General features: G+C 54.7%; 2 protein-coding genes across 17 annotated transcripts in view; one reads left to right on the top strand and one right to left on the bottom strand.

Annotated features, from left to right (window-relative positions):
- Nucleotides 1-23098, top strand: part of MED8 (mediator complex subunit 8) — a 230870-nt gene that overhangs the window by 38052 nt on the left and 169720 nt on the right. The window lies entirely within an intron of this gene.
- PTPRF (protein tyrosine phosphatase receptor type F) overlaps nt 1-23098 on the bottom strand; it is a 92987-nt gene that overhangs the window by 47041 nt on the left and 22848 nt on the right. For 9 of the 16 annotated variants that reach the window (XM_050797293.1, XM_050797325.1, XM_050797389.1 and 6 more), the window contains 4 exons: nt 22944-23089; nt 22639-22780; nt 7154-7342; nt 994-1011 (listed from right to left, as the gene is read on the bottom strand). In XM_050797293.1, the coding sequence (XP_050653250.1) occupies nt 994-1011; nt 7154-7342; nt 22639-22780; nt 22944-23089 (495 nt within the window). The remainder of the gene's footprint in view (nt 1-993; nt 1012-7153; nt 7343-22638; nt 22781-22943; nt 23090-23098) is intronic. The other 7 variants (XM_050797304.1, XM_050797335.1, XM_050797356.1 and 4 more) reach the window with 1 other exon arrangement.

Raw genomic sequence — 23098 nt, 5'->3', positions numbered from 1 at the left:
GAAGCAAGAGCCAGCCTCAGGGTGATGGGCAAGATACCACCCAGGAAGGCAGCTGCTCTTCCCTGAGACCATCCTGGTCTTGAGCTCTGAAGGTCTAGACGTGCCCACAGACACTGAGAGAACTGGGGAGAAAATGATGTGAATAGACAAGCCACCATTTTACAGGTGTCTGCTCTGCGCCCGACCCTACACATCCTCCTCTCCTCTAATTCTCATGACCCTGTGCGGCAGGTGGCCATGCCCCAATTTAAAGAGGAAACACTTCTGAGAGATGAACTGAGTTTCTGAAGATCACACAGGTGGTAAGTCAGACTTGAACCCGGATCTTCCTGAGTCCAGAATCTGTGCTTTTAACTCTTAGGCTGCAGGGCTCTGCTGCATGGAGGGGACTCCGAGCTGACAGGCCAGGTGATAGAGTTATGCACGAGCCTGTTTACCTCCCTGTTGTCATCCCAGCACCTACACGGAAGTCTTAAGTGAACGTTCCTCCTAATCCTTGCCGGGCTGAAGGGATGATCCTCATTCTACTACAGTACAGAGCCAGGATACTAAAGGGAAAGTCAAGTAATAACTGAGGTCCCCCCAAAAGAGGAGACTGTCAAGAGAAAAGGCAAGGCTTGGTCATGCTCCTCAACCTTACAGGAAGCTTTTCTGTCTAGGGAAGTCTGGGGATAGGCTAAGTTTCACAGCAGGAGCTGATGGGGTCCCTTCTGTGGGGATGGCCTGGAAGGCCTGGGCAGCAGGGCTTGCCGTCCAGGACGGGGCTCGGCGAGTATCTTCACAATTCAGACTTGCAATGGATGAGTCCACAGGAGGGAATGACTGAGAGTGGATGTGTGTGGTGGCCGGTGGTGTTGGGGGTGCTGGAGCTGGAGATGAGGAGGCTGAAGAGGTTGGGATGGGGATGGGGAGGTGACACACTGGACGGGATGGAGTGGAGGTGACGGCAGTGGCAAGGCGTGGTGTGGCGAGAGGCACGGACAGCATTCTTACCTCTGATTGGTGAACCACCTGGCGAGGTAATTTGAATGCAAATAAGATCAGAGAGAAGCATTAGTACAAAAGGAAGGAAAGCCACACAAAGCCAAATCAGGTAAAATAAAACACAAGAAAAGACCTTAAATACATGGAGAAATTGAGGCCTGAGTTAGGCCGACGCGGACGATGTGTGAGCAAGCACCAGGCAGAGCCAGGCTCAGTGTGGGTGAAGCTGTGTCCCAGGTCACTGGCTCTGCTCTGGGGACGAGGAGGGGGCTCAGTGGGGCTGGGGGTGACGAGAATCAGGGAGGTGAGTCAGGACTCCTGCAGACCACACTGGCTGGGGCCAATGTAGGGGGAAGGTGAAGAAAAGAGGTAGCAACCCCACCCCACAGGGCCACCCAAATCCCACCGGTGGGTAAGATACCAAAACAAAGCACTTACCAAAACAAAGCCTGGTGTTAAGGCAGACAGGACAGAGGCTAAAGGGAGGGCTTGTCATGGGCTACTAGCACACTGGGCCTCCCATAACACGCAGCCCAGCCCAGCGGAAAGGGCGGCAGGACTCAGCAAACTCACAGCCCAGAGGCGGAGTCCATAGAAAGCCCACTCAACCCCGCTAAAATCTGGGGGACTACTGAACTTTCCCCCTTTGGCCTGGCTGGCGAGAGGCAGAGATCAGTGCCCAACTCTTGCCTGTCTGGCACCTCATAACCCTGAGGGTTGGTAACCCAGAGGGCCAGGCGCTCACCCTCCATATCCAGGCCTATTAGGAAATCTGAGCAGGTTTCATCCCCAACAGGTACCTTCTCTTAGGCTCAAGCCCTCTGTGCAACCACTGCCTCCCTCAGAGGAGTGAGGAGCCCATAGATGGGCCCAGGTCCAGCTGTATCTACCCTGCCCTGCTGCTCGCTTCCTGTCCACATCTGGGGATTGGGGAGTGTGCAGAAAAACCAACGCCAATCCCTGTTTCAGGGGACTTGACAACAGCACCTAGAGGAATTCTTCATCTATAAATTCAAATGAGAAAACAGAGGCCGAGAGACATTCAGGGAACTACCCAAAGCCCAAGGTCACACCAGCTTCTAAGTCAAGCAGAAGGACTTGGCAAGGTCCATCTAACTCACAGCCTGCCCACGGGATGAGGCTGCCAGTCCTGCAGATGCAGAAGCAGGGGAGTGGGCAAAGGCTGGGACCTGGGAGTGAGGGTTATGTGGGAAGAATCCACACAGTGATTCTCTCTTTCCAAGAGACCCTTTTGGGAGGTCCACAAGGTCAAAACTGTTTTCATAATACTAAGAAATTATTCGCTTTATGCACTTTCTCTCATGAACATAGAGCGTTTCAGAGGCTAATGACATGTGCCATCACAATTGACCTAACGCACAAGTGGCTACGAAATCCAGCTGCCTTCTACTAAGCCCCAAATCAAAGAGATTCGTAATAAGGGTAAAACAATGTTGTCCCTCTCGGTAAATTTTTTTGTTTTAAAAAATATAATTATTTTCCCTTAAAAATGTTATTTATGCTAATATATCATGGGGTTTTATTATTTTAAAATGGATTAACAAATATTTTAAAATAATCTCAATCTTAATACCTAATATGGTAAACATCAATAGAAATAACCCACACAACAGCTGGGTACGGAGGCTCACCCCTGTAATCCCAGCACTTTGGGAGGCCGAGGCAGGCGGATCACCTAAGGTCGGGAGTTCAAGACCAGCCTGATCAAAGTGGAGAAACCCCATCTCTACTAAAAATACAAAATTACCCAGTTGTGGTGACTCATGCCTGTAATCCCAGCTACTCAGGAGGCTGAGGCAGGAGAATCGCTTGAATCTGGGAGGCAGAGGTTGTGGGGAGTCGAGATTGCACCACTGCCTGGGCAATAAGAGCACAACTCCATTTCAAAAAAAAAGAAAAAAAAAAAAAAAAAGAACCCACACAAACAAGAGCTCTTTGAAGTTCTCTGATATTTACAAGCAGAGGTCCTGAGACCAAAAAGTTGACAATGCTGATCTCCTGTCATCCAAGCCAGGGCTTGGTGGGGGGTGGGAGCAGTGGATGTGGTCCAGGACTGGCACCCCTCACTCCTGGCCTCAGCTCTTCCAGAACCTAACCTGTTCTGAAAGAACCTAACAGTAATTTCCCCACCAAACAGAGAATCTGCCTTTTCCATTTCACAAGACGGGTGTGAGGGACTTAAGGGGCCCAGGAGTCAGCATCCCTAGGGGTGTACTCGTGCCCGAGAGGTGCCAGGGAACTCTGGGCCAAAGGGAAATTGTGAGCATGTACTGGCAGTGTGCCCTCCTGGCAGGCCCCGCAGATGGTGAAGCAGAGTGGGGTGGGGACAGGTTCTTCCAGCCAGAGCTGGGGCCAGCCAGCAGGGTGAGGGGCTGCAAGCCCTCTGTGTCCCACCCGCGAGCCTCCTCTGCAGCCAGAGGCTGCATCTCTTCTTAAGACCCTCAGGTTTTGCCTCAGGGTGCTGGGGGTGGGGAAGAGACTGCTCTCTGGATGAGCACATGGACTCAGTGAGTTAGGCTGTCCTCTACGACAAAGGATGGCAGCTCGTATGTTCAGGCCACAGCAGGAGTGCGGGAATCCCCTCAAGCCCTGTCCAGGCTCGGCACAGCCTGCAGGCCAACAGCTCCTCTCAGGACCCAGCAGAGGCTCCAAGCCCCTGCTCACAACTCCATTTCCACTCTATAAGCTTGCTCCTGTTCCTCCTGGGCCTACCCCAGTCTCAAGTTCCAATTCTCCAGGAGGCGGTTTTGGCAGCATGTCATGTCACTACAGAGAAGAAAAGGCCTGCTGAGCAGAGCTCACATCTAGGCAGTGCATGCTGTCAGCTACCTCCTGCCCAGCTCCTGCTTGGGGGAGAGGGGGTCATGCCCTGGTTAGATGTGCTGTGGCTCAGGTCGCAGATGGTGGAAGACTTCTGGGTACTGGTCAGTGGGGGCCTGGGGCCTGGAGAATCTGGGAATGTGCAGCACTGAAGCCCCAGCAGGGTCCAGTTGCTCCTCAGGGCCCCAGGTTTGCTATTGTGATAATAGGTCCTGGGGTGATCTCACAGGGGAGCTCCTAGGACGAGTCTTGATGCGTGACCCCAAGTGACTCCCTTAAATCAGCTGTGAAGTGGGCACGGTAATCACGGTCTGTCCTACTTCACAGAGCTGCAAGAGAATCAGCTGCAACAAAAGGGGGGAAAGCTCTGTTGTAAACTGTCGGTGATGCGTAAACCGTGAAGGTCCCTGTAAACAGCTGAGTGCTCACAGGCCTGAGTCCACTCCATGAAGGGTTGTCCCTGAAAAATGTGCACGGAATAGCCTCAGCACCCTTCTAAATGGTAATGGGATAAGGCCAGCAGCAACTGAGGCCAACGATCCCAGGCCAGGTCAGGCAGGGAGGGGAGAGAGCCCAGTTATTACTGCAAACGTGGGATGGTAGAGGCCCCTTAGGTGCCTTCTGGCTCCATCCCAGGAGCTGGACCCTAGGCCCATGACCCTGAGGTCACAACTTCCAGGTGGCAGAAAAAGAAACAAGGAAGTCTTCCTTGGACCCGGGAAAGCAGGAGGAGGAGTGAACATTAGAGCAGATATTAGCCTACAGGGACAAGTGCCAAAGGTCAAGTTCATGAAATCATTCACTTGACGAGGGCTCAGAGAAGACCTGTCCCACAGCTGAGCTCACCAAGTGTGATCAGACCCAGGTCCTCCCTGCAAGGCCTAGCTGAGCAGAAGTGGAGCCAGATGGTGACAATGTAAAGCAAGGTGAGGTCTGAGGAAGCGGCCAGAGGCTGGGCAGGGTGGAGGCTTTCAAGTGGAGCAGCCGGAAGGTGGGCAGAGGGCCGGAGGTGGGCAAGGACCAAGGACAGGTCAGCACAGCTCTGTGTTAGGACGGTCAAGGGCATAGAAAGGAGAAAGAGCTCCATGAAGCCCTTACCAGAGGCCAGCCCACCAACTCAAGTTTTGACTGCTATTGACTCACTCACTGCTTACTGTAACTCCTTTTCAAACATGAGAAAACTAACACACGAAAAAGTTAAACGACCAACACCAGAGAGCTGGTAAGTGGTGTAGCCAGGACCCGATGAGACACGGGCAGGTGAAGACCGAGAAGGGCCCTCCAAGCCTTGTTCGGGAGCGTCACTTGACCAGGTAGGCAAGGAGACACCACTGAGGTGGTGAGAGCACAGGAAGGATATGAGCAGCAAACCTGACCTGCAGCACGATGGATTCTCGGGAGGGCCTGGAGGCAGGGAAAGCAGTGTCTGGTGCCTAGGATAGGACTGACGCAGTAGGAGGGGAGAAGGGGGCCAATTTGAGAGCCACAAGGGTGATACATTTGAGAGCTCTCAAATCAAACCAACTTGAGACCCATGTTCCTTAGGTTGGGGGGTGCCACTTACGGAAAGAGGGTATGGCTGTCTGGCAGGAAGGTCACACTCATCACTGGTCATCACTGGTCAGGGAGACCAGAAGGCAGGTTGATTTTTGGATCCAGAGCTCAGGTAAGAGGTTTGGGCTGGAAAGACTGAAGCTAGAGTTGCAGGTGAGGAGATGGCAGTTGGAGCTTTAGGAGGGGTGAGCTCTTCCAGGGCAAGGCTGTGTCCATGGGGCAAGGGCAGGGCTCCTAGGCTCCTTGGTGGAAGGGAAGATGCTGCTGCAGGGAAGGGGTGCTAGGAAGAGGGAAGTCGCAAGAGACAGAGTCCTGGAAGGCTAGGGAAAATGGGAGTGTGGTTGGGAAGGAGGGAGAAATGTTAGCTGCTGCCGAGAGGACAAGGAGGATGGGGTCTGAGTGGCATCCAGTGGAGTGACAGGCAAGGAAGGGGTGGCCCAGGGCCGGGCACCCCAAGCACTATATAAATGCTAGATGAACCAACGTGTGAGAGAGCCTTCCCAGAGCTGCTGCCAGACAAGTCCATGTGGTTCCGTGGAGGGGCCCAGGCCTGCAGGGAGGAGTGTCTGGTTGCTTGGGGAGCCTGCCTGGGGGAACTGTGAGAAAACGCAGAGGAGCCGAACCGTGCCGGCCGCTGTGCTGCGCTGGGCAGCGGCCACAAACACTGCCGGCCGTTTGCTGCCTTGATTATGGCTGTTTTAATTAACTGCGCTACAGCTGCCTCCATCTTGTTGAGTTTTAATTAAATTAAATGAGCTAACACTTCGTGGGCTGTCTCAGGCGGCCGTGGCTGGGGCCAGAATCTTGCCCTGCTGGGAAGCTTGTCTCTCCCTCCTCCTGCAGGTCACCAAGGGGCTGTGAGCCTGGTGGGAATTGATGGGGAGGGGCTGGTATCCCAGGGAGTGGGAGGGCACCTCTGAAGCCTGCAGGCCCCTAAAAGGGGCAAGAGTCATGTCCTCCTTTTCAGCATTGACATCACAGCTGACAGGCAGCAGGGGCTCTGGCCGGCACTGGCCATCCTGCTCGAGACCCACCATCCCATAGCTAGCAGGAGAGCTTCTGAAGCAAAGACTATTGGTCCAGGCTGTGCTGGCAGCAGATGCAGAATGCAGCCAAGCTGATTCTGAGCCTCTTTTCCCGCCTGCTCTGTTCCCACAAAAACTGAATCAATTATCCTGGCGGGAGCCTCACAGGCAGATCGATCAATGGGGCGACACCTCCTTCCTGCACGATGGCATCCTTGCTCCCAGGGCTCCGAGCTGGCTCAACAGAGACATCCAGAGGAGACAGGTGGCTCTGGTAGTCGAGGGACAACAGCAAGCCCCCTTAGTTACAGGCCCCTGAGGTCCAGCCTTTTGAGGCCTGATGAATCAGGCACCTTTGGCCTCTTTTCCCAGCTAAGCCCTGCCATCTGGGGAAGCAAAGAGAAGCATCATCCAGGCCCTGTCTCAGGCCAGGCTACAGGGGAGGAGGAGGGTGAACATCCATAGAGCACCCGTGAAAAGTCCATCACATTGGCACGTCACATGTGCTGCGAAGGGCAGAACTGGCCCAAAGTCTGGAGTCTGACAATCCCAAGAAGGTAAAGGCACAGCCAACCATGAGCTCTCTTCCCTGGGCCAGGCACACTTGCAGTGAGACCCAGCCCACCCCACTAGGTCCCCTCCGCTCAGCCCTGGAGGCGCCCAGGCCCAAGGGCGTAGGCTGTGCTGGGATCTGGCAAGAGGCCTGTTCTGAGGTCTGAATGGTCACTTGACCCCTGCCCTCTGCTCACCTGAACGCAGCTGCTTGATGCGGCCGTTGCTCGTGGCGGGGTCTACAGGAAGGAAGTCCTTGAACCAAGAAATCTCAGGGTCTGGATTTCCACCTGCGGCGCATAGCATGGTGGCTGTTCGTGCCTTCTCCACCACCTTCAGCTGGGGCCCCATGTCGATGGAAGGGAACCCAGGGGGCAGCTGTTCCTCTGCAGATGAAGAGCAATGTGTGTATTAGGGCTGGCTCTGCCTGCCCCCTATAACCCCTCTGGGGGTAACTTCCCCAACTCCAGGTTGGCCAGGGACCTCAAGACTCCCCTCCCCCATCCTTGATTTCTAAGCAAGAAGTGTACCCCGATTTGAGGAACCAGGGCCATAAGTCTCTTTGGCAGGGCAGAGGCTGCAGTGGGGCCCATCCCTGCCCTGTCAGGGAGTTTCCAGGTCTGAGACGAAACGCCTCAGACTGAAGGCGTCAGCACTTACCTCTCCAGGCCCTGAGAAGAACGAGAATCGATGCTCTGCTGGTCACAGCAGAAAGCACTGTATGGATGCTGGGCTGCAGGGGGTGGGGGCTAGTGGGGAGCTCATGCAGCATCCAACAGCCACAGCTCAGCCTGAAGGCCTCTGTGCTGTCCAGCCCCCTCTCCCCTGTCCACACACACAGTGTTCCCTCCATCCGGCCTTCAGCTCTATCACATGGCAGGGCCCCAGGTCACTGCCTGGTCTCTAGCCCTGACCCTGGGTACCCAGCCCTACCAATGATCCCCTTCTAACTCTGATCCTGACCTTGACCTATTCTCTACTGCAGCCTTGACCTTGAGCTTTCTCCCTCACTCAGTCCTGACCCTGGGAGTCACAGTCAGGGCTGCGGACCATGCCTGAGCATGTGGAGGCACAGGAGATAAAAAAGCTCTAAAGACACCAAAAGTTGGTGGGGGTGGGGAAAACTCCCTCCTGGCTGCCTTCTCCCAGCTTGCTAGGGGTTGACGGCACACAGAGGAGTCACTGGCACGGAGTAAGAGGAACAGATGTCAGCAGCAAACCCACTCCCACTGCACATGGGCTCCCATATCAGCCCCGAGGGGCTGTAGGGCAAGGCTATCCACTCTCCAGCCCTTGGAAGCACAAGTCCAGGACAGGCTCAGGACTAGTGTAGACTAAATGGGACTCCCACCTTCACCACAAACTAGCTTTAGGGCCTGGTATGTTACTCATTCTGTGTCTGCTTTCATCTGTACACGGGGTTCAAGTGGCCACCTCGTAAGGCCATTGTGAGGTCTGTATCTGATCGTGCATGCAAGGTGTTGCAGAGCATCTGATGCGGAATTCACTCCCAGTGAATATTAGCTGGTATAACTAGTAAGGGCTGAGCCACTGGGGCAGACAGGTACTGAGACTAGAGTCAGGAGCTCCCTTTTCCATCCTAGGCTGGTGAGAGGCCCTTCCCACTAGGACCAAACCACCAAGCGTTTTCAAGGCCTCAGCAGAGCATCTCTCCTATTGTGGATGCCAGGCACACCCAATGTGGGGCAAGGGGAATGTGTGTCCTTTGTCTGTCTCCTGGGGAAGTGGGGGGAGCTGGGCTCATGGTGGGGGAGACCAGCACCACTCTGTACCTCCCTTCCCAGCACAAGAATGGGTGTGTGGGAACACATGCCAAGGGAAGTCAGGCTTCTATGCCAGAGTAAAGGCACATGGCACCCTCAGACGTGAAGGTAAAGGCTGGCAGAAACCAGCTTGCCCTAGAGCCTCTTGGAGACCCAGGGGGAGCGACTGGAGGGTGGGTAGAAGAGGGAGTCGGAGGAGCCCCAACAGGCAGGAGCAAGATACCTATATATCTGCTGCCAGACCCCAGGGGACGCTCCCCAAGGCTCCAGCTGCCAGGGACATCCCAAAGGAACTGTGGCCCATGAGGAGCAGAGGTCTCAGGCTAGGGAGCAGCAGGATTCCCAGCACGGCCTTGCCACCCCACCCTTTCCTGGGACCTGGCTGCACGTTTCCCCATCTGCAGCCCTAGAAGTTCTGGATATAAACTCAGTATCTCCTTGGCTGTAAATATGGTCCCACAGTGCCCTTTCAGCTTTGATTTTTAAAAGTAAAATGTTCAGCAGTGGCAAGAGAAGGGAAGGAGGACAGAAATGAAGAGGACTGAGATGCACCAGGCAAGGGATCAACCTCCTTTGGCCCATCTGCTGCTTGCTTCCATAGGAAGGCCTGAGGGGGACCAGAGGTGCAGGGTTCACCTCCCCAATACCTGGGGACACTCACGGCTGCTAGGGCCATCCTAGGTGCCCTCCAGAGCACCAGTCTAGTTCTTCCAAGACCTCATTCCTACCTGCCCAGTTCATGGGGAGGACATGGCCACGGCCTGCCAGAGTCAGGGCCCAGAAGTCAGGTGGCCTTCATCTCCACCCGCAGACAGGGAAGGGAAGGGAAGTACAAACGTGTGCAGCCTCGTGTCTTGGAATCTACTCTGAATTCTTTACACGGGGAAGGTCTTTGGGATTTATGCCAAATTAAGGACAATTAATTTTCCTCCCTCAATTATCACGCCCTCAGTGGCTCTGTCCTTGGCTCAGATCATCCCTCAGGCACTGCCTCCAGAGCCTAAAACCAGAATGTGTGGAGAGCTGTCCATAAAACAGCAGGACCCAAAAGCCAGTCCCCTGTGCCAACTAGGCTTCTAGGCAGCACGCAGAAAGCTGCCACTCTGCCACCTGGGAAGGGAATTGGGTCTTACAGGAGGGCTCCAGCCCCTCAGGAGCGACTCACTGCTGCCTCTTCCTTCTCTCCCATCCAGGTGCATCTGAACATTCAATTCACCCAAGTACAGCAGCCCTTTCCTGATGCCCACCATGCACCTGGCCTGGCTGAGCCACTGGGCATCCTGGTGTAAACTGACCTACCAGCCAGACTGGCACACTTATCACCTTCCCCCACAGGCACCCGCAGGAGCTGGGTCTACTGCAGCCTCAACACTCAGGTTGAGGACCTGGGCAACTCCTCAGCTGATGTCACATGATCACTCCAAACCCATCAACAACTGGGAACACTGAGACCCAAGTATGAGGGACAGTAAGATCTATGGAGCATTTACTAGGTTCCAGGTACTACGTTAAAATGCTTTACAAAATGACTTAAATCTTTACCAAACCCTTGTGAGGTACATGGGCAACCAGGGGCTTAGAGAGATCTAGACATCTAAACACCTGCCCAAGGTCACATAGCTAAATCGGAGGTGGGGCTGGGAGGAGACCGGGTGGTAGGCTCCCAGCTCCAGCGCTCTAAGCATGAACACCCTGCGAGTGAGGGGCCCGGCAGCCCTCCCCCACACCACGCCTCGGCCGGCGGGGCTCAGGCTCCACTGCAGAGCCCCGCACAGCGCCACGGCGTTTGTGTTTACCGCAAAGCGAACCCCAGGGTCCCCCACATGTGGACACTCGCAGGCACGCACCCACGTTCCAACCCCGGAATGCACCAGTCACGCAGAGTCCCCTCAAATCGCATCCTGTTGGCGCCGAGGGGAGGAAGGGCCCCTCCCCGCTCCAGACCAGCCGGTAGCCATGGCGACGGCGGAGCGGCGGGTGCCTCGGCTGAAGGGCTGCGTGTGCCCGAGTCCGTGCAGGCGCGCGCGTCCGCTGTCCGCCCCGGCACCGCCCTTCCCGCCCCCGCCTGGGTGGAGCCTCCGCGCCCCTTCCCAGGCCCCGGCTCCCCAGCTCCAGGGAATCCTCCCACTAGGCTTTCCTGCTTCACCGACGCGGCCCTTCCCTCCACCGGCAACCGGGTACCCCGCACAGTGCAGGGAGGCGCCATCTGCCTCCGCAGCCTCAGCGCCGGGGGCGTCCGCACTACGCATCTCAGGCCATCGCCTGATAAGAGGGTCCCCTGGATGGAAGGAGAAGCCCATGGGGACTTTAGGGGCCTTCAGAGGTACCCAGGAGCCCGACTCCCCATACCATTTGCGGATGATACCTGCATGCATAGGCAGCATGCACACACATTCCCTAGGGTCTCCCTGGCTCGCGCAGATCTGTGTGCAAGGTGGGGAGTGTGCACGTGTGTGTGAATGCCTCCTGCACCTAACAGAGCTGGCCTTTAGCCACTGCAGCAATGAGACCTGTCCCCTTCTGTGAAGAGGTTTGGTTGTCCCATGGGGAGAAGACGATGACAAGCCCTTGCGGGGGGAGGGTCGGGGGTCGATGGTGGGAATCTAAGGTTCAGAAGTGGGTGAGAGCTTGGCTAACCTCCCACAGCAGTGTTGGAGCTGATCGGTTTGACTCTACAGCTCACTTGCTATCTTGGTGGCTTCCTGGAGGAGGGAGATTCAAGAACAGGAAACACATGAGCATGGGAGGCAGAAAGCTTTCCAGGGAGGAGGGGAAAACTGCCTTTGTAAAGGCTGTTGGGGGGAGGGTGGTGAGATGACAGTACCAAGGCGAGTCTAGTGGGAGCTGGGGCATGTGTTGGGGTCCTGACAGATGAGCCTAAGATGGGGGTGGAGGCTGCTGAGGGCCCCTACAAAGTACACACAGGTCTCTTTGTCCAGCCCAGCCTTGGACGCCTGAGGGGGAGTCTCTGGGCCAGAGGGAGGGGCTGCACCAGGGAAGCTGACAGATGGAGACGCCTTGCAGGGTCCCGGGGCAGGCAGCACCGTCTGTCAGTATGACCTTCTCACCCGTGTTTACCCAGCTTCGTGGCGTCTCCGTGCAAACGCAGGCACACACCCGCACACACAGACACAGGCTCCCTGGGGTGGCACCGTCTGTGAGCCTGACCGCCTCCCCTAAGCTTGAGTGTTGGGCCTGGCCTCACTCTGCCTCTCAACACACAGACACCGTAGAAACATGCACAGCCAGGAACCCACAGAAATATACATGGAGAAACAGACAGGTGTAAAAATAGAAACCTACATGTGCATGTGGAGGGGCACCTGCAGTGACAAGCACCTGTGGAAACAGACACATGCAAGCAGATCCAGAGGCAGTGCACACAGAGACACGCAAACACACATGTGGAGACATGCAGAGCCAGACGCACCTATGCAAAGACACGTGCGCCTGGAGACACATGCAGGGACGAGACACATGAAGGAACCTCATAGGTGGCAGGAGTGCTGGCTCCCCCTGCCCTCCAGCCTCTTCACAGAAGCCAAGGCCACCTCCAGCAGCTCCATCCTCAACAAGGCCAGGGCCAGACGCCCCCTAAAAGTCGAAGGCTGCCAGATCTGCATGCTCCCACACCCAGAGAGCCCAGCCCCACCCCCAGGCTTCCAGGCAGTAAGCGGGGCCTGGGGAGCCTTGGGCCCATCTCCCTTCGCAGCTTTGAGTCTCGATTTTCAGCTGTTTTTCCAAGAGCAAACTCCCACCTCTTCCAGCACTCAGATTTCATCAAACTTGGCATCTTAAAAGCCTGTTTTGTTTTTCAATCTGAGCTGTTTGGGGCCTGTTGGCAGGCGCGGCCTCCCCCTCCCAGTCCTATCCCCCCTTCCTCGGGTTTCCCTGGCACCCCACATTACCCTACTCAACCTGGTTGAGGCCTCCCCACCATATGAACCCAGGGGCCATCCCCTGCGCATACACCCAACCCACACTGCAGTTCCAGACTCTGGTCCACACTGAACTCTCCTTCAGTGGCTCCCCAACCTCAGTCCCACTGCAGGGAGACTCTTGTCATCCATTCACTCCCTAGGTTCAGGCCCTGCTTCCAATTACTCTAGATACTGATAGCCTCCCTTTCACTTCTCAGCCCTGTGGCCCGGCTGCACCCTGCTGTCTCCCAACACCAAGGCCAACAATGGCTCCACCGAACTAACTGCTAAGGACACATGCTGGGCCTCTCAGCAGCACCTGGCCCTGCTGACCACTCCTCCTTCACACACTTTTTTCTCTTGATCTTCTTGGCCTCACACACTCCTGATTTCCCTCCAGTCTCTCAGGAACCTCCTCCCAACACGAAGATTCAGTTCCTGGGGCTCCTTCTGTCCTGGCTCTGGCTCCCTGAGATTTGCTATTTCTCAGCCTGCAAGATTCCAATTCCAGATGTCCCCTGGAGTGCCAGGCAAATGTGTATGAGGCCTCTTTGACACCTCCCCTGGATGCCTGCGCATACCTGACTCAACAGATTTCTAACTGGACTCACCAACTTGCCTCCTCAAACCTGGTCCTCCTCCAGTACATGAATCTTAGAAATGGCACCCCCACCTACCCAGCCCCAGAGCCAGGAACCTGGAGCCTTGCACCTCCCCAATCCTACAGGTAGCCAGGAAGGCCTCTACTCTTTTTAATCTTCTTTTTTTTTTTTTTTGAGATGGAGTCTCGCTCAGTCGCCTAGGCTGGAGTGTAGCGGTGCCATCTCATCTCACTGCAACCTCTGCCTCCCAGGTTCAAGCAATTCTTATGCCTCAGCCTCCAGAGTAGCAGGGATTACAGGCTCCCGCCACCACACCAAGCTAATTTTTACAGTTTTAGCAGAGACGGGGTTTCACCATGTTGGCCAGGCTGGTCTTGAACTCCTGACCTCAAGTGATCTGCCCACCTTGGCCATCCAAAGTGCTGGGATTATAGGCATGAGCCACCGTGCCCAGCCTCTTTCTAACCTTCTAGTGATCTGTTCCCCTATCTTCCCCTACCCATACCCAGATTTGCGCCAATGCCATCTCTCACCTGGACTGCAACAACCTGTCATTGGTTTCCTTCCAGCCCCAACTATGCACCCACACAGACCTTTCTGAAGCTTAAGTTTAATCATGTCATTCCTCTGATTAAAATCTGGCCAGGAGCGGTGCCTCATGCCTGTAATCCCAGCACTCTGGGAGGCCAAGACGGGCGAATCACTTGAGGTCAGGAGTTCAAGACCAGCCTGGCCAACATGTTTCGCGAAACCCCATCTCTACTAAGAATACAAAAAATTAGCCGGGCGTGGTGGCGCATGCCTGTAATCCCAAGCTATTTGGGAAGCTGACACATGAGAATCACTTGAACCCCGGAGGCGGAGGTTGCAGTGAGCCGAGATCGCGCCACTGCACTCCAGCCTGGGTGACAGAGCGAGACTCCATCTCAAAAAAAAAAAGTCCTCTCAGGGCCAGGCATGGTGGCTCACGCCTATAATCCCAGCACTTTGGGAGGCTGAGGTGGGTGGATCACAAGGTCAGGAGATCGAGATCATCCTGGCTAACACGGTGAAACCCCATCTCTACTAAAAATAACAAAAAATTAGCCAGGTGTGGTGGCGCATGCTGGTAGTTCCAGGTGCTCGGAAGGCTGAGGCAGAAGAATCGTCTGAACCCGGGAGGCAGAGGTTGCAGTGAGCTGAGATTGTGCCACTGCACTCCAGAGTCTGGGCGACAGAGTGAGACACCGTCTAAAAAAAAAAAAAAGTCCTCTCTCCCCAGCAAGCAAACCAGTGGGAGGGAGCACCTTACCAAGGATGGAGAATGTGCACGCACAGGGCATTTGGGCATTTAAACCTCCATCTTGGTGAGCCTCTTCCCAGAGCCACTGGCTCCACTGTGGTCATGAGGCTAGGGAACACGCACAGTAGGCCTTGCAAGTACCCGTGACTATAGGGACGGGGGTCAGGCTGGGCACAGGGGAAGTGCCCAGTGTCCACGGCTAACAGAAGAGGCAGGGGTACCACCTGCTAAACAGGAGCATCCATTCAGAAGGGAGTCCACTTGGGCACTTGAAGGCAGATCACAGCTAATAAAAACAGGAGAGTCCAGGTACCAAGAAACCCAGGGTCTGACCTTTAAGGCCCTCCCGGCAGTGCCTACTTACTTAATACCTCTCCCATCCCCATGCCTGGGGCCTAGAACCTCCAGGAAATGGTTGTAGAACCTCATGTCTGCGTGGATCTGAAATCTACTGTGGTCATGGGGGTAGAAGGACAGGTCACAGAGGACCACAGCAGCTGGACCAGGGGTATATAGGTCATGCCTCAGTTGTTAAGGGAGGGGTAGAAGCTGGCTTGGGTTCCAGGTTCTGGGGCCATTTCTACATCCTCTGTGCTGCAAATCAGGTAGGTGACAGGCCCAGCTTCTGCCAAAGCAGACTGTTACCCCAGACACACATGCAGACAATAGAAAGGGATCACATCTTGCCACTTGGGAAGCCATCTTGTGCCTGCAATAGCCCTTTACCCAAACTCCTCAGCCATCAAAGTCAGGCCTGGGCCAAGTCATTCCACCATGGGTGGGAGGAATATACAGGTTTGGAGCAGGGCAGGAGGTGGAGCAGAGAAAGATGACTCCTTGAGGAAACACACATGCACCCATCTTGCAAATGGAAGCTCCCTCGCCAGCTCTGCTCCAGTTCCAGCCCAGCCCAGGATACCTCAGGACAGGGTCAAACGTCTATCATTGGCCCTCTGTCTCTAGAGCTGTTTCCAAAAGGACTGTGCTGGGGAGTGGTCAGGGGGTATTTCAAGAGGTCCTTCATCATCCTCCGAGCCCCAAAGCCAGCCAGGGTCAGAGCTCCTGCAGAACCCAGAGGTCCAAGCTCAGCACAGCACTGATTTGCCCCCACCCTGGTCACTACTTCATGTGCCTGATAGCCCTTCCCCAGAGCCTGCTCCAAGGTTGGCAACACCAGGCACTCCATCCAGACACCTGGATTCCCTGGCCCGCATGGCACAGGTGGTATGGTCCTGGCCGGTGGGCACACTGAGGCTGGGTGGGAACAGACAGAAGGGATTATAGGCTTGGTGGGGTAGGAGAGAGAGAGGAAAGTGTCTCAAGACCTCCTGCAGGCAGGCCTGGGCGGGATCCCTATCTGGTGCACCCCACCTCCTCGCCTGGCTACAGAGGAGATGCTGAGGGACCACCGCAGGTGCTGAGAACAGCTAAGCCAGACCATTCTGGCCACATCCAACTCTGTCCAGCTTCCTGGCTGACCAACAGCTCCAAACAGGGATCCTGCGGGGTCCCAGAGACAATGAGCCCAGACACAGCATCTCTGACCTCCTGCCAGTGCCAGACTGACCCCACCACACTTCAGTTCAGGCTGCCTGCTGCCCACTCCTGCTGCTGCCCACACAGCTTGTAAGGCACACACCACCTGCTGTTCACTCCCACCCCCCACACACTGCCCGAGGCACACCTACACACACAGCCTGCTGCACGTCACATGGCACACACACTGCTATCCACATGGCACACACACTGCCTGCTGCACACCACCTGCTGTACACACCACACACATGCACATTGTCTGACATCCACACACATACACTATGCGCTGCATGTACAAGCACACAGTCTGCTGCACACCACCTGCTGTACACACCACACACCACCTGCTGTATACACCACACACATGGCCTGCTGCACAAATATACTGCCTGTTGCGCATGTACACACACACAGCCTGCTGCACACACATACGCTGCCTGAGGTATACACACATAGCCTGCTGCACACCACCTGCTGTACACACCACACAGCCTGCTGCACGCACACACACGCACTGCCCACTGCATACCACCTATTGTACACACACACACACTGCCTGCTGCACACCACCTGATGTACATACCATGCACACTGCTTGCTGTACACTCCTGCAAGCTACCCGCTGCGCGCACACACACACACAGCCTGCTACACACCACCTGCTAGACACACACACATAAACATACCGCCTGCTGCACACCCCACAAACTACTCGCTGCACATACACACACACACACACACACACCACACACTGCCTGATAAAGATACTGCCTGCTGCACACCACCGGCTGTACACACACACACAGAGCCTGATACATATACACAGCCTGCTGCACACCACCTGCTGTGCACCAAACTACTCGCTGCATGCTGCACATAAACACACACCATACACTGCCTGATACATACACACACACTGCCTGCTGCACACCACCTGCTGTACACACACACACAGAGCATGATACACACAGCCTGCAGCACACCACCTGCTGTACACACACACACACACACACACACACAGCCTGCTACACACAGCTTACTGCACACCTGTTGCACACCCTTGCTGCACATAAACACGCATACACTGCCTGATATAAACACAGGTAGCCTGCAGCACAGCACACTGCATGCATATATTGCCTAATACACACACACACACACTGCCTACTGCCTCCACCACCTGATGCATACCCCTTGTATATACCTAGCCCATAAGGTACTCACTACCTGCTTACATACCACACCCACGCACTGCCTGATGCACACAAACACTGTGTGCTGCACACACTGCCCCTTCCCCACTGCCTGAAGCTCACTGTGCACTGACTACTGCACACCCGTTCTGTGCACACAGCTTGCAAGGCAGCACCCCTGCTATATACACTGCACCACACACTTCACACACACACTGCCTTAAACATGGAACACAGAGCACCCACACCACACAAAGACTGCACGTTATCTGCCCTATCAATGACCCCAAGACAAACAATGCTACCTCTACTCAGACCCCAAGACAAACTAGCTACCTTGCAGCTAGGCCCCCCCAGGACAAGCCCAAAACAGCTCATCTCTCCTCCACAGTCTCTTTCTTCTCCCTGCCTCCTTATCCCTCCCAGAACCTACCCAAAATCATCAGTGCCCTCCCCACACCACTGAATGTCTGGCGGCCTCCTGGGCTTTCCCAGCCAGTCCTTCCAGGCCTGAAACCCGCGGCCCCAGGTGAATCCATGACTTACAGACTGAGCTCCAAGACCTTCACTGCCCCCCATCCTCCTGGGGGGAAAGGCCAGGAATCCAGGCCTGCCTCCCTCCCCTCCCCCAGGGCTCCCCCTCCCTGGTGAGGGAAAATGTCAGATTCCCTGTCTCAGTGGCGGCAGCGGGCGGGCGGGTTGGAGGGGGAGTGATTCAGCCGCCGCCTCAAGAGTGCGGAGCGAGAAGAGCTTTTCCTGCCATTACCCGGCGAGGGAGAGGCTGGCGCGCTAATGGCTTCAATTACCACTCAGACAGGAACGCTGGGCGGCGGGCCCCACGCTCATCACAGCCAGGACGGGCTCACCCCGGCCAGCTTGTGCTGGGCACCTCCACCTCATATGCAGCCCTGGCAGGGTTGTTGAGGGGAGGCCACACTGGGAATGACAATCCTGCTCAGAAGCGGGGTGCAAAGGGCACGGCTATGGGGAATGAGTGGGGGGCACTCCCATGGGCTGTGGTGGGAGTGGCCCTAGCCAGAGCAGTTGGGCCTGGTGTGACATGAGGCAAAGGCAGAGGCCACAGAAGAGACTGCAGGCCTGGACTCCTTTTTGGGGGCACACTGATCTTCACCTGAGCCATTTCACCCTGGACAGCCCTCAGCCACTCTCCAAGGAGCCCAGCTCACAGGCAGAGCTGTATGCAACTCAGGAAGGGGGCTGGACTCTTACTTCTCAGATCCCAACCAGCTCCGTCCCCTCCCCAGCCCTCCTCAGACCCTGTGGTGGTCTCCCAAGAATGGCCCTGGCTCCTGCCGGCCCCATCCCAGAGTTCCAGTCTAGCCATCCTTTCACCCAGTTCCTGCAGGCACCCAGCTTGGGGAGGGGTGGGGTGAGACGGGGCGGGGGGCGGGTGTTCACCCTCTGGCTCTCCCCCAGCACGCCTTTCTGTCAAGCCCAATGCTGGTCAAGGTTACACAGACCAACAGGATAAGTCAGCATTTTGTCTTCCTGGTGCTGTGTTTCAGAAGCAGGAGGGGCTCACTCAGGCCCACAGCTCCACACCCTTCCCCGGAACATGGACAGGGTCTGGGTACTTGTGCCACACTCTCCCCAGCCTCATCAGACACATCTCACACCCCAGAAGCACAAACATATACTGCCCGCCCCGGTAAAGAAACCAAACAGAGACACCTCCTGCAGAGACACCTCCTGCCAGTCCCTTTTTTTTTTTTGAGATAGAGTCTCCCGTCGCCCAGGCTGGAGTGCAGTGGTGCAATCTCAGCTCACTGCAACCTCCTCCTCCTGGGTTCAAGCAATTCTCCTGCCTCAGCCTCCCAAGTAGCTGGGACTATAGGCGTGCACCACCATGCCCAGTTAATTTTGTATTTTTTGGTAGAGACGCGGTTTTGTCATGTTGGCCAGGCTGGTCTGGAACTCCTGACCTCAAGTGATGTGCAGGCCTCTGCCTCCCAAAGTGCTGGGATTACAGGCGTGAGCCACCGCACCCAGCCCCTGCTGTCAGTCTGAGTCGGTTCTCCTCACTCCGGGCCTGAAAGACCACCTCCATCCTCCTCAACCCTTTAAAAGATAAGGCTGCCCAGGGCAGTGGCAGAGGTAAGAGGGCTCCTGACACAGGACCTGGGGCTTAGGCGCTTTTGAAGGACTTCTCTTTCAACACTAACAAGGAGGCCCTGTTCCCCAATCTGAGAGCCTGAAAAGAAGCCCTCTGGGGCATCTGGTCCTTCAGCTGCCTACCAAATGCCAGGGCAGGGCAGACGGCTCCCTGTTAGGACAAATGCCAACAGGAGGACTGGGCAGCGTTGAAATACTTGCCCCAGGTCACGAGTGGGGAAACTGAGGTCAGCAGTGGCAGGGAGGAGCCTGAGAACTCAGCAATCAGTGATGCTGGTCCAGGACCTGTTCTCTGAGTTCCTACTGCACAGGTAAGTCCCCCCATGGGAGTAGACAGTGGGGCTGCACCACCCGGATGATGTCAGGCAGCACGGAGGAAAACCACCTTCAGCTCACATGGTGAGGCCTCAAGATGTACAGCTTCCAGCCCCACAGCAACCACCACCACCCTCCTGGGAAGTGCTTCATACAGAGCATTCAATCTTCCAAACCAGCTTGGATGGTAGGCATTATATCCATTTACAGATGGAGCAAATGAGGCTCAGAGGCATAGTTACTAACCCAAAGACACATGGGAAGTGAGTGGTACAGAGTCTTAACCACTGTCCGCCATGGATCCTCTAAGCTTATAGAGCCCATGGACTCACACGAGACACAGATGCAAAAGAGTAACTGGCAGCGGGCATGGTAGCTCATGTAAGCCCAACACTTTGGGAGGCCGTGGTGGGTGGATCACGAGGTCAGGAGTTCGAGACCAGCCTGGCCAACATGGTGAAACCCCATCTCTACAAAAAATACAAACATTAGCTGGGCGTGGTGGTGCCCACCTGTAGTCCCAGCTACTGGAAAGGCTGAGGCAGGAGAATCACTTGAACCCGGGAGGCAGAGGTTGCAGTGAGCCGAGATCACCACTGCACTCCAGTCTGGCAACAGAGACTCCGTCTCAAAAAACAAACAGAAAAAACAAAAACCAAACAACAACAACAACAAAAAGAGTAACCGAATGAGATGTGGGTGTGAACAGATAAAGTTATGGTGTAAAAATGGCCAATGTGAAAAGATGTTCAGCTGTTCTTGTAATCAAAGATATGCAAATTAAATTGAGATGCCACTTTTTGCCTATTAACTTGGCAAAAAATTTTCTGATGATAATTCCCAACACTGGGGAAGATGTGCAGGAAAGAGGTACTCTTCTGCCCTGCTTGGCAGGAGTATGAACTGACACAATCTTCTGGAAATATGGAAAGGCTTAAAAATGCATGTGCCCTTTGACTCAGCAATTCCACTTCCATGAATCTAGAATAAGGAAATAATGAGGAAGGTGAACACATCCATCTGCAACGATGTGTATGGCACCTTATTTATAGAAACAAAAAACTGAGAACAACATATGTGTCCAACAATAAGGGAATGGCTAAATAAATTAGGGTACTTCCATGTGACAGCTTACCCATAGCCATTAAGGATAATGATACAGGCCGGACACGGTGGCTCACACCTGTAATCCCAGCTCTTTGGGAGGCCAAGGTGGGCGGATCACGAGGTCAGGAATTCAAGACCAGCCTGACCAATATGGTGAAACCTCATCTCTACTAAAAATACAAAAATTAGCCGGGCATGGTGGTGCACGCCTGTAGTCCCAGTTACTCGGGAGGCTGAGTCAGAAGAATTGCTTGAACCCAGGAGGTGGAGGTTGCAGTGAGCCAAGATGGCACCAATGCACTCCAGAGCGAGACTCTGCCTCAAAAAAAAAAAAAAAAAAAAAAAAGGATTAATGATACAGAAGAATATTTAATGACAAGAAAAATGTCAGAGAGATATATATATATTTTTTAAGCAGTCTACAAATCATCAGACAGTATGTGGTCCCATTTCTGTTCACACACACACATATGTGTATATATATATGCACAGAAAATAGACCATGAGCAAATAACCAAATGTTATTAGTAGAGGTAGACAGACATTTTAATTTTTCCCTCTGTGCTATTCTATACTTTTCAATTCTTCAAAAAGGAACAGGTATCAACATCACATTTAAAAAAAGAAAGCAACAATTGGCCAGGTGCAATGGCTCACACCTATAATCCCAGCACTTTGGGAGGTTGAGGCAGGCGGATCACCTGAGGTCAGGAGTTGAAGACCAGCCTGACCACATCTCTACTAATACTACAAAATGAGCCGGGCGTGGTGGTGGGTGCCTATAATCCCAGCTACTCGGGAGGCTGAGGCAGGAGAATCGCTTGAACCCAGGAGGCAGAGGTTGCAATGAGCTGAGATCGCACCATTGCATTCCAGCCTGGGCAACAAGAGTGAGACTGTGTCTCAAAAAAAAAAGAAAAAAAAGAAAGCAACAATCGATGCTGTATTTTGAAAATACAAATTCAGACTGATGAATCCGTTGTGGCTGGGGTCTGATCATGTCACCCCCACCTTGTTTGTGGCTTCCTATGTCCCTAGGAGAGTGTTCATTTCTCAGCCAGAGCCTGTGTAATCTGCCCTCCAAACCTCTCCAGACTCATGCTGAATTGCTTTCCCCTTTTTCCTGTGCTCTCTAGCTCCCCCTCTGCCCTCCAGAAAACCCAAATTGAACTACTCAGAGCTCTCTGAAAGCTCCATTCTCTCTTGCTTCTGGGCCTGGGCACCTGCCTAACTGCCAACCGCCACCCCCAACTCCCACCTGTCCTCAAGACTTGGCTTAGACACAGCTCACTCTCTCCTCCTCGATGCTCAGAGGACTTCAAGGTGATCCAGGGAATGCTTGTGAATGCATGGAGAAGCCACCAAGTGAGAGAAGACACTAAAATCCACGGACACAGCCCCAAGCCTCAGCTCACAGGGGCAACAAGAAACACACCTGACACCTACGGCCAGGCTCCACATGGAAATCAGGTTCACTGCCACAGCCACAGCCATAACCACATAACCCAAGGGATACACAGCTGCAGCTCCACATCTCGAGTCAGACCCCAGACCCCACCCAAGCGACGACCCAGCTCAGCAGCAGAATACAAATGCATCATGCCCCACATGGCTGGCCTCAGCATAAGCCACACAATCCAGGTCAGATCCAATGACTATCACTGTCCACCACTGACTTTCACCGACCCCAAGGTGGCCAGTCCTCCTTTCCGCCAAATGCACATGGGTCCAGGGTAGGATCAGGGCTGGCTGGCTCTTCCCGCACCTCAGCCCGGCAGCCCACTGTGCCACATGTCTCCCTAGCACGTACCTTCAAGCACTGAGAGCTTGGCACTAGTGTTGATCTCACCCAGGCTGTTAGTAGCTGTACACTCATAGATGGCTTCATCTCGCTGCACCCGCAATGGCTGGATCCGAAGCACTGACCCTGCCCCATCATCAAACTCAATGACCTGTCAAGGGGACAGACGTGGGGTCACAGCCTACTCAGGACACAGGAGCCTGCTCAGGGTCAGTTGTCCTCCCACCTTCAAAAGGTCCATGGGGAGGGAGACTGAAAGGAGAGAGTGTGGGCAGACCCTCAGCCCTGCCTACCCCTTCCCACCACAGACACACCTCGAAGCGCTGGGAGCTGACTTTCTTCCCCTTCTTCATCCATGTGATGCGTGGCTTGGGTTCTCCTGTGGCTTGGCACACGAAGGAGGCTACCCCTCCTGACAACCCAGTCTGGTCCTCAGGGACTTTAATGAAGACAGGTTTGCCTGGAAGAG

Source organism: Macaca thibetana, chromosome 1, assembly GCF_024542745.1.
Source record: "Macaca thibetana thibetana isolate TM-01 chromosome 1, ASM2454274v1, whole genome shotgun sequence".
NCBI lineage: Eukaryota > Metazoa > Chordata > Mammalia > Primates > Cercopithecidae > Macaca > Macaca thibetana.
This window is presented reverse-complemented; position numbering and strand designations above follow the sequence as displayed.